This window comes from Pezoporus flaviventris, unplaced genomic scaffold, assembly GCF_033815535.1.
Source record: "Pezoporus flaviventris isolate CSIRO_AGI_PZ_B2104156 unplaced genomic scaffold, CSIRO_AGI_Pfla_v1 ptg000035l, whole genome shotgun sequence".
In the NCBI taxonomy this organism is placed as follows: Eukaryota; Metazoa; Chordata; class Aves; order Psittaciformes; family Psittacidae; genus Pezoporus; species Pezoporus flaviventris.
Window position 1 is genome coordinate 13,102,337 of NW_026892583.1, and position 16,355 is coordinate 13,118,691.

General features: G+C 46.4%; 2 protein-coding genes across 2 annotated transcripts; both read right to left on the reverse strand.

Annotated features, from left to right (window-relative positions):
• Positions 1 to 1,240: 1,240 nt before the first annotated feature.
• LOC133273926 (uncharacterized protein C11orf24-like) lies at positions 1,241 to 8,197 on the reverse strand. The gene is made up of 3 exons (XM_061462634.1): positions 8,031 to 8,197; positions 4,303 to 4,419; positions 1,241 to 3,083 (listed from the first exon to the last, which is right to left on the reverse strand). Exons 1-3 carry the CDS (start codon positions 8,185 to 8,187, stop codon positions 1,888 to 1,890), a joined length of 1,470 nt encoding a protein of 489 aa, XP_061318618.1. The 5' UTR covers positions 8,188 to 8,197; the 3' UTR covers positions 1,241 to 1,887.
• Positions 8,198 to 12,563: 4,366 nt separating this feature from the next.
• On the reverse strand, positions 12,564 to 14,099 carry LOC133274002 (inositol 1,4,5-trisphosphate receptor-interacting protein-like 1). Its single transcript, XM_061462752.1, has one exon. The coding sequence runs from the start codon at positions 14,097 to 14,099 to the stop codon at positions 12,564 to 12,566; it is 1,536 nt and encodes a 511-aa protein (XP_061318736.1).
• Between the last annotated feature and the right edge of the window lie 2,256 nt (positions 14,100 to 16,355).

Genomic DNA, 16,355 nt, shown 5'->3' on the forward strand with positions numbered 1-16,355 from the left:
TGCAGCGCTGTGTTTTGACTTTCAGCGTGGGAACAGTGCTGATAACACCAATGTTTTGAGTTGTCACTAAGTAATGTTTACCCTGACTTGTGAGGCTCATGCTCTGCCAGGGAGGAGGGGAAGCCGGGAGGAAGCAGAGACAGGACACCTGATCCAGGCTAGCCAAAGAGGTATTCCATACCACAGCACGTCATGTCCCAGGGTGGGGTGGTAACTGGGAGTTACCCGAAAGGACACGGGGTCTTCTGGGTCAGACTCGTTTTTTGGCAGGTGGTATCGTATTCTCTTCCCTTGTTATTTTCTCTTATCATTGTTGTCATTGGTGGTAGCAGTGGTGATTTGTGTTGTACATCGGTTGCTGGACTGTTCTTGTCTCAACCCGTGGGAGTTGCATTCTTTCGATTCTCCTCCCCATCCCTCTGGCAGCGGGGAAAGGGACACAGTCCTCGACTGCTTCCAGCACAGCACCACTCACTGGGAGTGAGTGAACAAGCTGTCTGGCTGGGTTTAAACCACGAGAATGATGAATAAGAAGTTTCTTATACAATACAAAGTAGCCTCTTCCACGGTAATGACTCCCTCCAAATTCTAAACAGCCAAAGAATTTGGATAAATAACCAAACCAAAATCCAACAGCTCAAATTCTGAGGTTTGCCTATTATCAGCCTCAAGATAACATGCAAGCAGAATTAAAGAAGAGTAAAGTAATTCAAAGTGAGAGGCAAGATATCAGTCTGGTAAAAAAATAATACACTCCACTCAGAGTCCACATACGTTCCATTGATCTAGCATTTTGCTATTGGTATGTATGTGTCATTCAAATAAGACGCATTAATCACTGAAAAATACTTCCTGAAAATTAATTGTTTCTACTCACACTCTCAGATGCAGATCTTAGCAGGTGAGCTGCAACACCATGTGCAATAAGGTTTCCAAACTACTAGCAACTAGGAGCTGGTCCTGAATGCAGAACAAAAACCTGAACAGAGCCTGATGCTCTACATGTGAAAGACAATAAGCAGTAAATGGGCCTGCATACCCGGGAGACTGGAAGCATGCTGCTCTGATATTACAGAAGCAGTACCCTGGAAGAGGATCAGCATCTTCTCTGACATGTCCATACATCCAGTGAGGCCTTCAAAGCTCCCACACCTGAAACATAGAAGTAGAGCTAATCTGCCCTCAAAGCCACTTGCCTGCTTCTGAACTGTCAGTGACAGGAACGAAAACAGAAATGCAATAAGATATGCTCTTCCAGGGCCCCATTTATTAAGTGAATACAAAAATAATATAATTTAAGTGCAGAGGCACAATAATCTGCTCCATGGCTAAAAGATATCTTGGGTTAGCAGTAAACGCAGTTCACAATGCCTTGTAAACAGACCTCTTTACAAGCAAGAGGCATACTGAAACATGACACACCTTGGATTAGAAGTTACCTGTTGCAGCAATACTCCCCACTTCTCATCTTGAGATTTCAGGGCACTTCACAAAACATTTTCAGAAGAGCCCATGTGAAACAAATGAAACACAAGCAACTTGCACTGTAAAAAGTTGAGAAAGTACCACAGCATGTTCCAAGCATGATGGCTTTTACCCCTTGTCAGGTTTGGTTTGCAATGAGAAATAACAGCCAAAGCTACTGTGCATTATGGAAGTTTTAAAAATGAATACTTCTTTTTAAAATTATTTTTACAGCAACCTGTGGCACAGCTGAATAAAAAATAACATTTTTCTTAATACAGTACATGGCATTTCTCCTCAATTGCACAAGTAAATTTGGAAGCGCTTTCAGTTTGTGTTATAGGCAAACAGGAAAGAAAAATAAGTCAGGCAGGCCTTCAGTCTCCTTTCCATCTCTCTGCCCACTGTTTTATCCCCACCCTTTCACATCTGAGAGTCCACATACATTCCATTGATCAGGTAATCCACCTGCGTGTAATCCTTCTTCTTGTAGCTCTCATAGGCCTGCATAAGGAAAAGAACTATAACAGTTATGAAAAACACCATACCAACTAAAAGCACTGCAAGAAGCAAACTTTTATCCACCAAGTACTGAGTCAGGGGCTCTGCTGCAATGAGAAGATACTCATTGTCTATGTCCTGAGTTTCTGCAAGGCCCGAAACTGTTGCTTTGGGTGCACCTGCTGGAACGATGGCTGTTGAAAAAATGTGAGCTGTTGACTCTATCCCATGCCCAGGCACAGTTTCTGCTATATGGGCAGTAATTAAAACTGTGGCACTTCTTGTAGAGCCCATATGAGAAGTCGATTTACTCAAGGATGTTGTGGCTATACGTGCTTCTGAATCTAGATTTGGCAATGTAACAGGGAGTGGATTCACAGAGTGAGAACTCTCCAAGGGTGTAATTTTCATGGCATGAGTGGAAGTAGTGGCAGATGTTCCTACAGCTGGTGGGATGGAGGTGGCCAGTGTTGTGGTCAGTGTCTTCAGGCCAGCTTCAGTAGTGGTGGGGCTACTAGAGCAGGGAGTGCTGGTGGTGGTGATGGCTGGATTAAACTGCTCTGTCTGACTCACTGGAGTACCTGAAGTGACAGTGAGAAGAGCAGAAGTGGGGGACAACCCTGAGACAGAGCTACTATTTCCTGATTTTTCAGTGGTGGCCACACGCTTGGTGACATGGCTGGATGTGGAAGCAGAGATGTTACCAGACGTGGGAAAAGAGGGAATGGATGACATAGCTGTAGAAAGATGACCAGAAACTTCACGGGCATTTGAGGCTTCAGCAGTTGTTTCATAAGCTGAAGTGAGGACAGTTGCATTTATAACATCTTTTGTTATGTCTGTGACAGCAGTGGTGGTTGCTATGGTGGTGGTAGCATTGCTTGCAATTGTTTCTCTTGCAGTTGTTGTTACGGCTGTGGCAGCAGTGTTAGTATTGCTTGCAATTGTTTCTGTTGCATTTGTTGTTACATTTCCACTGTCAGCCCCAAGAAAATCCCTCAGATGAATCTTGTGAGTTTGAACAGGTAAGGACAGGTTTTCCACATTGTTTTGGTCAACTTGTGCATTCAGCATCCTCCTCTTTTTCTGTGGATAGCTTTGGTGGTGAAACAGGATTCCTTCAAAAAGACAAAAACAATGAGTGTCGTAAGACTAAAACTCTCAAGATCAAATCTGACTTCAAACCCCAACATGCAAACCAGAACACATTCTGCAGCACATGTAGTACAACTGAAATAAATCAGTCCTAAAGTCAGCAATTTTTTTTTTTTTTTGGGGGGGGGGGGAAAGGGCAAGATGTTGTTTGTCATTTGTATTTGCCTCAGACCACTGGCATTTGCCCAACCAAGGAATTATCTCCACAAAAGGGGAGTAAGGAAGTGCAGAGTTGCAATGTAGAAGCACATTATCAACAGGAGTAGCGTTACAAGTGCCAGCTCCTGAGAAGAAGCTCTCACACTTTCAAAGTTACACAGCATCAACAAAGCCTTCATGCTTAGATTCATAATTTCCATCTCTCAAAACTGAGTGGAAATTTCCGCTTACACTTTCATACTTCAGAAGAATCTCCTTCACAATTAGTGACCTAGATTTATAGAGACCTAAATCCCATCAAAGACCTTTGCTTATCAAAGGTCTGTAGCTATACTGCAAAGAAAACTTTGCCAAGCCAAAAGAACCATGGACAAACTTCTTTTTTCTAAAAAAAAAAAAAAAAAAACCAAACCCAAACCAAAAACAAAACCACAACAACAAAACCAACCAACCAACCAAAAATCAACAAAAAACTTGGGTACAGCAAACTCTTGAAACATACTGTAGAAAATTGATTCCCCAGTTTCCAACAAGCTCCATTTTGTTGTTGTGTCACTTAATTAAAATTGAAGACCCTGGCACTGTAAAGTCACCATGAGCAATTGCTACTAAGGCTGCTCCCATTATAGAAACAGCCTGCTGCCTCTGGCGCAAAATCCTGCAATCTCTGGAAAAGCAATGCCAAAGCATTTTTCCTTTCTCTTAAAAAAATGTAAATACATCTGTTATGCCTTTATGTTCCAAAGGAGGGTGCGTGGAGTGCAAACAGCTTGAATGAATGATGTGCTCAATATGGTGACAAACTGTTACTCAAAGACAGATCATGTACCTGTAAGTGCCAGAGTCCTCACAAGGCTGAAGAAACAGTTTTTCCAGTGGACTAAGTTCACCTACAGAATCGTCCTGCAAGGCATCTCGCAACCCATTTCTCTCTGCGAAAAGCCAGTCAATGTGTAAACACAGGCATTTAAAGCAAAAGGACAAGGATCCTGGATTTAGCAGGAGCCTGAAGCATGGAATTACCTCCAAGCAGATCTTTGATGTCTCGTTCCCCAGCATTGTGGCACACACTCAGCTGGTGACAGCGGAAGAGGATGCAATAATTTTGGTAGGGCACAAACCAATTACAGTGATGGTTACCTGAAAACAACAGAGAAAATAAAGTCATGTTATCACAGAATGGTTTGGGTTGGAAAGGACCTTAAGATCGAGTTCCAACCCCTCTGCCATGGGCAGGGACACCTCCCACTAGATCAGGTTGTCCAAGGCTCTGTCCAACCTGGCCTTGAACACTGCCAGTTAAAGAATCTAACCAGTTGGGTCACTACACACTGTATACTGAATGCACTGCTTCAGGTCTGTAATTAAAGAATTAAAAACAAAACTAAACCCCAACCACAATAGCTGGAAGGTCAGGCCTTAAGGGATCCTAACAGCCTTAGTGAAAACAACTGGAAGATTAGTTCAATCAATATAGCTGCTGCAGCCTACCTACCTGCTTGTCTTTTGGTATCAACATCTCCTAACAACAGCAATTTACTCACCCAGACAATGACAAAGAGAGTGCTGTACAGTTTGGACCCATCTAAATGCTAGCATTAATCCACATGTCTGAATAGGGGGGTAGGGTGAGGGGAAGTGAGCTGTAACTGAGAAGCCACTCATCACCCATGGGAGAGGGCTCTCATCTCAGTGCTTGGAGTTCCACAGAAATTTACTCTTCATTTGCTGAACCAATTACATTTCAAGAAATTAAAACCCACTCCTCAGAAATGAAAGCACATTTGGATGTGCCCCAATTCCAAATCCCACCTCCTGTCCCTCACCTGACAAGCCACACTAGTGGAGAAATGCAGGCCATCTACTACTGTAAATCATGCCATTTCCCATTTCTTGGGAAGGGGAAAACAAAAAGCCACCAGCCTCTCTTGCACTGGCTACTTGTCTAAGTCAGTCAGTTCAGAAAGATCAAGAGACAAATGTGGTCAGCATCATTAAAACACCCTGGTTTCTGATGCCTTCAGGATGGTATCCAGCTGCTCATGACTTCCCTGTTGCTCCCCAGGAGAACCAGAGACCTCTACTGAGCTGTACTGATTAATACTCTCTCATGCAACTCCAGACTGAAGCTCCAGCCGACATGTACACTGCAAGACACATGCCACCCAGTGGCTCCTTTTTGCTTACTTCTAATTAGGAGACAGAAGGAAAAAAAAAAAAAAGAATAAAAATGTGGAAGGACAACAAATGTTCTTCAGAGCTATTCTGAAAGGAAACTATGTAGGCAGATGCCAAGGTTTTCCCTAAAACTGGTTTACTTCATGCTTAAGCCTGCTGCTACTGGAAAGAAACTGCAGATACACATAGGCAAACAGAAGCCAGGTAAGCAGCTGCACTGTGGAATTAGTGAGCAGGAATATTTGCTCTTGCAGCCATGTCATATTTTTCCTTTATTTTTCCCAGAGTATGCAGGATAGCCCAAAAGTATGTTCTCAGAGCCAGATTGCTCAGATGACCAGGATTTTCCCCTTCAGCTCTGGACTGGCTGCCATAGAAGAAACTTGAGAGAGCTCTGAATATGGCTGAGGATGCAAATGCAAGAGCATGGTCTTACCTTCCAACACAAGTTCACCACATTCATGAAGCACCTGGGAATCCTGGATTGCCAGATCTTTGCTAAGATGCTTGCCCTAGCAGTATCTGGAGACTTGAACCCATTGCATTAGACAACAAATGGAGGTTAAATCTACTACCCATGTTGTCAGCCCTAGGGAGTTTTGCTGCTTTTATTAGCATGCAATTGAAGTGTCAAACTGTTTCATGATACTGATACAATCACAGAATGGTTAGGGTTCTGTTTTGTGATATGTTAGTTTGCTAACTATGTACCCTGGCTGATGCTGTGGGTGCTTGAAGGCAATGCTGGAATAGCTAGACCAGCAAACATTCCCTTTTCTGCAGAGCATATCTGAGACGTGAATATACTAGCAAAAGTTCTTCTTGTGACAGTTACACTACTCCAAGTTAGTGATGTGATTTGTACCCTTGCTGTCATAACATCTGCAGAATAGAGCCTAACCAGCCAGGAATGTTATTTTTCCACTTCTCCAAGCAACGTAGCTGTGAGACGCCTCCCCATGCAACCTTGGCCTGTAAGTTAACACTACACTACCTTAAAAAATAACAACCACTGCTCCTTTACTGACAGTTACATAGGTATAACTATTCTGACACCTAAGCCTCAGGCCTCACATTTGTAATGAAAGAAAGCACAAAAATAAATAGGGGAAGGTGGGAATGGAGAACAAGAGCAGTAATGCTGATCTTAAAACCTGAAGTTGTTTTTTGGTTTGTTTTTTTTTTTCTTAAAGACATTTCAGGTCCTTCTTTCTATGCACATGGCTAATACACTGATATGAAGAGCTTGCATATTTTCCATTTCCCTTGACACCAGGCAGTGCAGCAGATGGGCCATCAAGTAACAACTAGCAATAAACTGCTTCAGTGGGTTTAATACAGAACATAAAACCTTGGTTTAGTTTTGTGTCCATCCTGAGGGTGGAAAGGGTCACCTAATTCCAGAGGGTCCACCCCTTCTGCCCAATAAAGGCAACACTCAACTGGACTTGCTCTGTACAAAACAGAGCAGGAGAGAACAAGGTGAAGGGCATAAAAAAAAACGTGGTTGAAGTCAGTCACAGGATGAAGCATGCACTCAGATCATCTCCCAGCCCTGACCATGGACTAAATTCCTCACATCCCCAGGATGAGGCAGCTGATAGCAACTTTTCTACCCTTATCAAAATATCAGGAAGTTAAAATTACATGGGCAGTGTTTAGAGATTCTCAGGTGGAACAGACAAACATGCAGTGCTACATACCCTAAGTGTCAGCAAAGTCGGTGTGAATGTGTCATCTTTCTATGGTTTACCACCTTAAAAAGCAGGAGTTTTCACAGCTCTGGTGCCTGGGAGACAAACCCACTCATCTTTTACCTCCTAAATAAAACAGTTTACAAAGGTGCTTTCTTTCCACCACGAAGGGAAGTCTCATGTTTAAAATAAAGGTTTGAAACCACTGGGCTTTAGAAAAAGGCATCTTTATGATATTCCTATCAATCCGATTGTCAGACATTCATCCACCTGAATCAAGGTCTCATCTTCACCACATTATCACCAATTGTTTGTAGGTGCCACAAGCTTTCAAGTGTGGCTAGATAAGATCAGGGCCTTCATAAGGACAATTCTGAAAAACTCATTTAGAAGTTTAATGCTTTTTAAAGACACCAGAAGAAGAAAGCAGAAGGCTCTCATTCTGCAAAACTTGTTTAACCCTTCATTGCAGGATACGATTGGTTTCTTCTGAGGTAGAAAAACCACACATAAATACCAGTGAGCACAGACTACTCATCCCAGTGCAGCCATCTACAAGAGCACTGTTCACTTGCAAACATCTGGCAGCATGGAAAAATCATTTTCAAGTCAAGTGACCTAACACTGTTTGCAAGCTGCCAGTGCTCACCAAGAACACATGCATGCTGTTTCTTACAGAAGGTAGAAGGGCCCTGGGAAATGGTTGTTCTGGATTCAGTTTAATCAGTTATTTAGCACCACTGGACTGCACAGAGCCGCCGTAACTGTAAATGCCTGTAAACAACTGAAATTAAGAATGACAGTTGTCAGGGAAGCAGAGGAGACCTTTAAGGAACAGAAAACACAGCTGAAATTTCAGCTAAGGGACAAGACCTTCACCTGAAGCACCCAGGCTTTGACAAGCCTGCCTGCACTCCTTTTCAGTTGTAAGCATGTTTATTCGCACTACATGGACTCCTCTCCCTTTCAGGACAGAAAACCTGTGCTCGCATATACAGAAAGAGATCAGCAGGAAGAATACAACGGCAGTCCACATCTTCAGGGTTGGCCTTTGTACTGGGTTCAGCAGTAGCAGTCATGTTTTGTTTTTTTTTTTCCTTTGTGCTAGCTGGTGCAGTGCTGTGTTTTGACTTCCAGCCTGAGAACAGTGTTGGTGAAGTCAATGTTTTCAGTTGTTGCTAAGTGATGTTTACCCTGACCAAGGACTTTGTGAGGCTCATGCTCTGCCAGGGAGGAGGGGAAGCCGGGAGGAAGCAGAGATGGGGCGCCTGACTCGGGCTAGCCAGGGAGGTATTCCATACCACAGCACGTCATGGCCGGGGTGGGGGGTGACTGGGAGTTACCCGGAAGGACACGGGCTTCCGGGTGGAACTCATCTTCCCTGCCGGTGGTATCGTATTCTCTTCCCTTGTTATTTTCCCTTATCATTGTTGTAGTTGATAGTAGCGGTGGTGATTTGTGTACATTGGTTGCTGGACTGTTCTTGTCTCAACCCGTGGGAGTTGCACTCTTTCGATCCTCCTCCCCGTTCCTCCGGGAGTGGGGGAGAACCCCGGTGGGGGGGGGGACACGGACCTCGATTGTTGTCAGCTCGGCACCACTCACTGGGAGTGAGTGAACAAGTTACCTGACTGGGTTTAAACCACGACAGCCTTGCAGAGAGGCTTCTTTTCCCAGGAGCAGCTCTTTCTTATCTCGCTTTCAATCCACTGCAGTATTCCTATTAAAAAGAAGAAAACAAATCAATTTATATCAAGCAATTTTTATATTAAATACACTCCTATCAGCAGGAATGGGAAAAAAATATATACAAAATGAAAGCAAGTATCATTACACACAACATACAGGCAAGGATGCAGAAGCAGGAAGAAAAAACCATTCCCGAATTCACAGACAGGCACTTTCTTCAAAAAGGCTACTTTGGTCTTCTTCCCTCAAGCCCCAACAGAGAACAGTTCAAGTCAAAAGCCATGTATAAATGGCAAAAATCAAACCCCACAGGTGTAGGGCAGCACAGAGATGATGCTTTTTGACACGTTCTGGGACCCATAATATTGTTCCCAGGCTCAGCAGAAGGGTTTGCACCAGCTAAAGCACACTGTTAGTATGGGAACTATAGTCGTGGCTCTACCCTTACACTAAGTCAGTTGAAATCAAGCATCAACCTTAGTTGATTCCCGCTCATTGCAAAAAAAAAAAAAAAAACCTAAAAGAAACTTTGACTGAAAACAAGCAAAAGCCAATATTTCAGGTCTTCCGAAACATTACACACACATGATCTGTTGCTGAGGAAGATTCACACCCACAGTAAGGCTTCCCCACATAAAACAATGAATAGGCTATGTCTTTTCTTCGTTACCAATGCACACATGAAACACTGTCCCTGTGGATGGGCCCTCACCCTTCAAGTCGCTGGAGCAGCTTCCATTGACTTCAGAGCCCATCATCAGCCTCTACCTGAATTTACCCTGTTTCCAAGACTTATAAAACTGTATATGAGTTCAGCCTGAACAAGACCAACTGTAAGTCTCTTCCTTAAGCAGTTTTAAGGTGAACTTTCCTCCTCATCACTGTAGCAAGCTTTGGTCTTCATCCTGCAGTTCTGAGGAGAAATCTCATAGCCTTCAAAGAGAAGATTGCTGAGATTCAACTCCCCGTGACATCTGAGAGATGTATGTGATGACTGCAGTTGAAGATGCAAAGACAGTTCACAACACAGAACGAACAGCATGTGTGAACGATATAAATAGCATAGTGAAAAAAATCCAACAGTCATCAGTAAGACCCTGATCTAGCCATCCATGCAAGAAGTTTCACCCTGAGCTCTCAACTCCAGTCCCAATCATGCCTGTGAATTTAAGAATCTGAGTAAGAGCCTTTTTTTTATCTCCAAGAAAGCCCAAGATAATGCTTACTAGCCTTGACTCCCATATTACAACATTCGGATGCTTCGTACCATGAAACTTCTGTTTTGAAATTTTCCTCTACTCTACATCCTAAAGCCCCAAACAGGGTAACAGAGTTTTAGCTTCAAAACCACCCTGCCTGAAAAAGGGTGAAATATAAACAGCAACCCCAAGCTTTGCAGAAGACACAACGTGCAGGTCCACCTTAGACTACCAAGGAGTCAAAGATGGGGACAAAACTTTATACTAAAATGCAGTGCCTCAAATTCAGCATCCCTATTTGCCCTACAAATTCCTAAAGGAACTTAAAGCCTCCTGCCTGCCTTTTTATTTAGGCTAGTAAAAGGAGTTACTTTGGCTGTTGGAAATAGATGGAATATTTGTACATCTGCTTCCCCAGAGAGCCGGGGAGCCTGAAAGGACGAGACTGTAAGGTACCTGGGTACTTGCACCGCTGACCTTAGCTTATGCAGTCCTCTGTGGCTTTCTCCCTGCAATAAACGTGCACAGCATCATGCTCGTTTGTGTGAGCAGCTTTCTCTCTGCAACCAAAAGTTCACGTCTGCGTCATCCCACCTTGCAGCTGAAAACATTTCTAAGTCTGATCTGACAATGTAAGGCTTGTAAGGGAAAGGCAGCTCACCAGCCCCATCTAGTCCTGCGTACCAGACTGTGCCTGGTGTCCAGCCAGCACAAGCTTTGCTGAGGGCTCTCTCCCACTTCACACTGTGCACACACAGCTCAGACTGACTTTGCTCATTCCCTCTCATCACTTGCTCTTCCAAATGCACCTTAGAGAGGAGATAACCTGTGTAATACATAACCGCAGCCCCCGCAGCACAGTACCCAAGAATGAGCTACACAGGAAATCAACCCCATGTTTTCAGCATCATGCTGGTAATATGAATTTGTATTATTCAGGCAAGGTAACTTCAACACTTTTCCCACTGTTCTGAATTACAAGGCACTTCCACAAGTTTACCTTAGCCTTCAGCACACTCTTGCTGTCACTGTTAGCATAAACTGTAGCTTAATCATTGAAAACTCCTGTTGACAAGACTGTGAGCAGGAGGGAAAGCAAGAGAAGATGTGAAATACTCTGCCCACAAGAGATTTTCTTAGAGCAGACAGATCCTTAGTGATCCCATTTGAAGGTGAGATGGGATCTACAGACAGCCTGAACTGCGTTCCTGGGTGACCTGGGAGTACACCAAGTTTGGGACCACTGCTGAAAGTAGATTTTCTGCATGATCTTTGTGACCAGAGAAGCATCATACATGAACACCATTTTTGCAAGCCCTATTGAAGTGCAACTGCTGGGTCTTTGAACTGCATCTGCAGGTAAAATCAGAATAAATCAGGCATATGGACACGAATCCTGTCCTAAATAACCCAGAAGAGGAACAGATTGACTGTGTTTTGAGAAAAGAGAAGGCTAATTAGAGCAAAGGGTGTTTGGAAATTTAGCTTAAAAGGGAAAAATAAATTGTCCTGCACATAGTTGGTCTTCTGCCAGTTTGTGCACTGTGATATTTTCTCTCTCATTGCAAAAGCACAGATCCGTGTTTCATTAATAAATGAACTTTATTCTCAAGAAGAGTCCTGTTGTGCGGGAAGGTGTTTAAATGATTTTTGGTTTAGACATGTGTCCTGGGTTCAGCAGTAGCAGTCATGTTTTTCCTTGGTGGTAGCTGGTGCAGCGCTGTGTTTTGACTTCCAGCCTGAGAACAGTGTTGGTGAAGCCGATGTTTTCAGTTGTTGCTAAGTGATGTTTACCCTGACCAAGGACTTTGTGAGGCTCATGCTCTGCCAGGGAGGAGGGGAAGCTGTGAGGAAGCAGAGATGGGGCGCCTGACCCGGGCTAGCCAGGGAGGTATTCCATACCACAGCACGTCATGGCCGGGGTGGGGGGTGACTGGGAGTTACCCGGAAGGACACGGGCTTCCGGGTGGAACTCGTCTTCCCTGCCGGTGGTATCGTATTCTCTTCCCTTGTTATTTTCCCTTATCATTGTTGTAGTTGATAGTAGCGGTGGTGATTTGTGTTGTACATTGGTTGCTGGACTGTTCTTGTCTCAACCCGTGGGAGTTGCACTCTTTCGATCCTCCTCCCTGTTCCTCCGGGGGGAGGGACGGACCTCGGTTGTTGTCAGCTCGGCACCACTCACTGGGAGTGAGTGAACAAGTTACCTGACTGGGTTTAAACCACGACAACATGGTTACATGCATTACAGTCAGAGACCCTAGTGCAAACAGGATCCTAAGAAGGAGAAAATTGACTGCTACTGCTGAACCCAGGACGCCGCCACAGGTATAACCTGCTGCTGCGCTGGGGAGAACGTCAAGGGGAGAACGCTGCCACTCCTCTGAGAGGCCTGCGGCACAGTTTTCCTTGTGCTTTCTGTGTCCTCTTTCTGTCTCTCCCCTCTTTTTCCCTCAGGTACAAGTTTGTCATCTGCTGTCAGCTTTGCACCCTGCAAACACAGCTCTGTGCACGAAGACCACTTTCAGTGGCCGTAGGTCAGCATTCTTGTGAGGCGATCTTGCAGGTCCATGAACTGCCTCATTGCCTCAGCTTGGGCATCCGGATCCTGTGCCAGATGCTGGAAGAGGTTGAATGGCTCGGCTCTTTGCAAGGCTGGGGGCAAGATGATCTCCTCAGGAATCTTCTCATTCCCAAAGAAGAAGTGGTCAAGGCGTTTCTCCTCCAAGCAGTGGCACAGGTACCGCATGATGTCATCCAGCCTTAGCAGGAAACGTGTCTTGTGCCAGCCTGACAGGGGTGTGGTGTTCAGGAGGTGCATCACCACTGTCTTCAAGGTACAGCTGGAAAAGCCTGTGCCCACCAGAGTGCGGGCGCAGAGCTGCAGGCATCTGAGGTGGAAGCTGCCATCTGGGGCCCGCCTGGTCGTCAGCTCAAAGAACTTTGCCTCTGCCACAGCACAGCTCAATGTCCAGGTTGTGCTTGGGGTGAAGATAGCCTCACTAGCCTGGCTGCTCAGGAAGATGTCCGAGTCGCCTTGCTGCACGCCCAACATAATTTCAATGATGGCTTCCTTCTCTGCTCTTGCTATCTTGAATTTGCAGGAGCGGCTGTAGGGCAGCATAGTTAAAAGCCACTGGTGTGAATGAGGCAGAAGCACCCAGCATGCTTTCACCAGCTCATGAAGCCTGCAAGCTGTTTTCTCCACATCTAGGTAGGAGCCGGTGCAGAGGGTCTGTAGGAGGCTGCGGCCCTGATACATTCTCAGCTCCTCATTGTCGTGGTGGAGGAAGCACAGCATGCCCCCCTCCAGCTGCTCTGCCAGGCATGTACACTGCAGCTCCACGCGGATGCGGAAGTTCCTCTCTGGCACCTGCCCCGGACTGCAGAGCTCCGGGAGAAAGGCGTGGCCAGACGGGGGGCCCAGGGGCACAAGCACTTGATAGACGATGTTTTCTTCATCGGGACTCCAGCCTTCATGTGCGCTGCCTATGCCAAAGCATGGTTCCAGCACTGGGAAGGAGCTGTCTGACAAGACTTGTCTGGCAGCAAGGATAAAAGCATTCACAAGGCTCCTCACAGATTCAGACACTGTGAACAGGTTCTGATTAGGCCATTGTATGTGCTCCTCAAAATGCCTTGTCAGGTCCTTTGTGTATTCACTTTCTTCCTCTTCATTCTGCTCTTCCCGCTCTTCCTCTTCTCTACTGCTGCTGCTGGAGCTGTCCTCTTCACTGCTGCTGCCCTCCTCATGGCTCCTCCTGAGGCACCAGCAGACCCAAAGAATCAGGAGGAGCAGCATGCCAGCAATCGCCCAGAATTGCCAGTGCTGCAAGGCAGCAAAGAGCAGGCCTCTCCAGGCCACGGGAGTTTGCTCCTTGCTCCTCTGCTCCTGGCTCTTCTGCTCCAGCTCCTGCAGCAGCCGAGTCGTGTCCCGGCTCAGCTGCTTGGTACGGTGCTCCATGCGGCCACGTGTGGCTTCATCCATCTCATCACTGACGACATGCACATTCAGGATGAGCTGTTGCAGAACCCAGAGTGAGCGGTTTGTGACAGCCATGGCCTGCAGAAGAGAGAAAGAATTCAGTGTGGCTGGGAGGGAGGGAAGGAGGAAGGGAGCTGGTGGCGGGGGGAGTGGATGCAGGAGCCGCAGGGAGCTGGGGACAGGCAGGAGAGGGAACGAGGCAGCTGGGAGGCAGCAAGGGCTGCACCCAGGCCCGGTGCCAGCAGCAGCGTGCCCTGCCCAAGGCGCTCGCAGCCAGGGCCTCGATGCAGGGTGAGCACCCACCCCCGGGGGCCCAGGTTTCTGCCCCGGCCCTTGTCCAGCCCAACCTCCCCTCTGCGTGCGCACTCACTGCTGTCCCAGGCTGTACTGGGCCAGTGCTGCCTGCTGGCACCCTCATATCCATCCCCCCCTGTGACTCGTCCCCTGTGATGTCACAGGCACTGGGGGTGCACCGCAGTCCCGCCCACACAACCACGGGCCAGCTGCTTCCCACGCCACTGCCAGAAACGCAGTCCTGGGCCTTGAGAAACAAATCTTGTGTTGACATGGCACCCCAGAGAGACCTGAGTCAGACAATGAGACTCATTTCCAGAACAAACTTATAAACACTTGGGCCAAAGAGCATGGCATTGAGTGGGTATATCACATCCCCTACCATGCAGCAGCCTCTGGGAAAATCAAACGGTACAATGGGCTGCTACACTGAGAGCAATGGGTGGGTGAACTTTCAAACACTGGGATGCACATTTACCAAAAGCCACCTGGTTGGTCAACACCAGAGGATCTGCCAACAGGGCTGGCCCGGCCCAGTCGGAACTTTCACATACTGTAGAAGGGGATAAAGTTCCTGTGGTGCACATGAGGAATTTGCTGGGAAAGACAGTCTGGGTTACTCGTGCTTCATGTAAAGGCAAACCCACTCGTGGCATTGCTTTTGCTCAGGGACCTGGATATACTTGGTGAGTAATGCGGGAAGACGGGGAAGTCCAGTGTGTACCTCAAGGGGATTTGATTGTGGGGGAAAACAGCCAATGAACTTAATTGTATGCTGTTGCCTGCTATGTAGCACTTTTATAGCCCGCCAGCTAGTCTTCAGGTCACCAGTGTCTGGCGCTGACTTCCCTCCAATCACCATCCCAACAAAGAATGAACTTTGAAAAAACAGACCAGCTCAGCAGTGACCGGATGAGTTCCGCTGTGTCTTCAGCAGGCAACAATCCAACACTGCACTGTCCTGGGTTCAGCAGTAGCAGTCATTTTTCTCTTACTTAGTAACTGGTGCAGTGCTGTGTTTTTGACTTTCAGCCTGGGAACAACGCTGATAACACCGATGTTTTTAGTGCTTGTTCGGTAATGTTTACTCTGACCAGCGACTCTCTGATTCTCATGCTCTGCCACGGAGGATGGGAAGCCGGGAGGAAGCAGAGACAGGACACCTGACCCAGACTAGCCAAAGGGGTATTCCATACCACAGCATGTCATGCCTGCTATATGAACTGGGGGCAGTTATCCAGAAGGGCCAGATCACTGCTCGGGACAGGCTGGGTATCGGTCGGCACGTGGTGAGCAGTTGTATTCTCTTCCCTTGTTATTTCCCTTATCATTGTTATTGGTGGTAGCAGTAGTGGTTTTGTGTTACACCTTAGTTACTGGGCTGTTCTTCTCTCAACCCGTGGGAGTCACATTCTTTCGATTCTCCTGCCCATCCCTCTGGGAGCTGGGGGAGGAAGGTGGGGGAGCGAGTGAACGGCTGCATGGTTTCTGGGTTGCCGCCTGGGCCTAAATCACAACAGTTTATTGTGGTGCCCAGCGTGGGGCACAAAAGGTTGAGATAACAACAGATCTGACCAGAGTGCGTCTAATCGTATTGGTGACAAGCATTCATTGTTTTGGATTAATAGTCACTCGTCACAATGCTGATTTATCGGCTCTCAAAGTTGTTGCTCTTGATCTCACAGTTTCAGCATGTCGTACCTTGCTTACAGCTGGCATTTGCTGTCTTACTGTTTATCGGTTGGGGGCCTTGGGCTAAGGTTCTTGTCTCATTGTACTTTATAGTAATGACTTGTAATACAACACAATCATTGATCATGAAACTGATCTGGCTTGCCTTCTCAGTGTGGTCACCACCTCTATACTTTGGGAGGTATATAATAAAAGCGCTTAGCAATTACGCATCTTTTTTCTCCTTCTCGGGTGGTCAACCTGTGAAGGAGACATTCCCTTACCTTCCCAGCTCCCCCACCAGACCGTTTCCAGCATCATTTGAGGGTTCTGAAGGTGTTGAATGGTCTTTGAGTACCCCTGAGA

Coding starts and splice junctions, on each gene's coding strand:
- LOC133273926 (XM_061462634.1), bottom strand. CDS start 8,187: ATGTGGACTGCCGTTGTATTCTTCCTGCTGATCTCTTTCTGTATATGC. Junction 4,420..8,030: donor TCAAAGCCTGGGTGCTTCAG/GTGAAGGTCTTG, acceptor TGTTGTTTTCAG/GTAACCATCACTGTAATTGG. Junction 3,084..4,302: donor CATCAAAGATCTGCTTGGAG/GTAATTCCATGC, acceptor GTCTTTTTGAAG/GAATCCTGTTTCACCACCAA.
- LOC133274002 (XM_061462752.1), bottom strand. CDS start 14,099: ATGGCTGTCACAAACCGCTCACTCTGGGTTCTGCAACAGCTCATCCTG.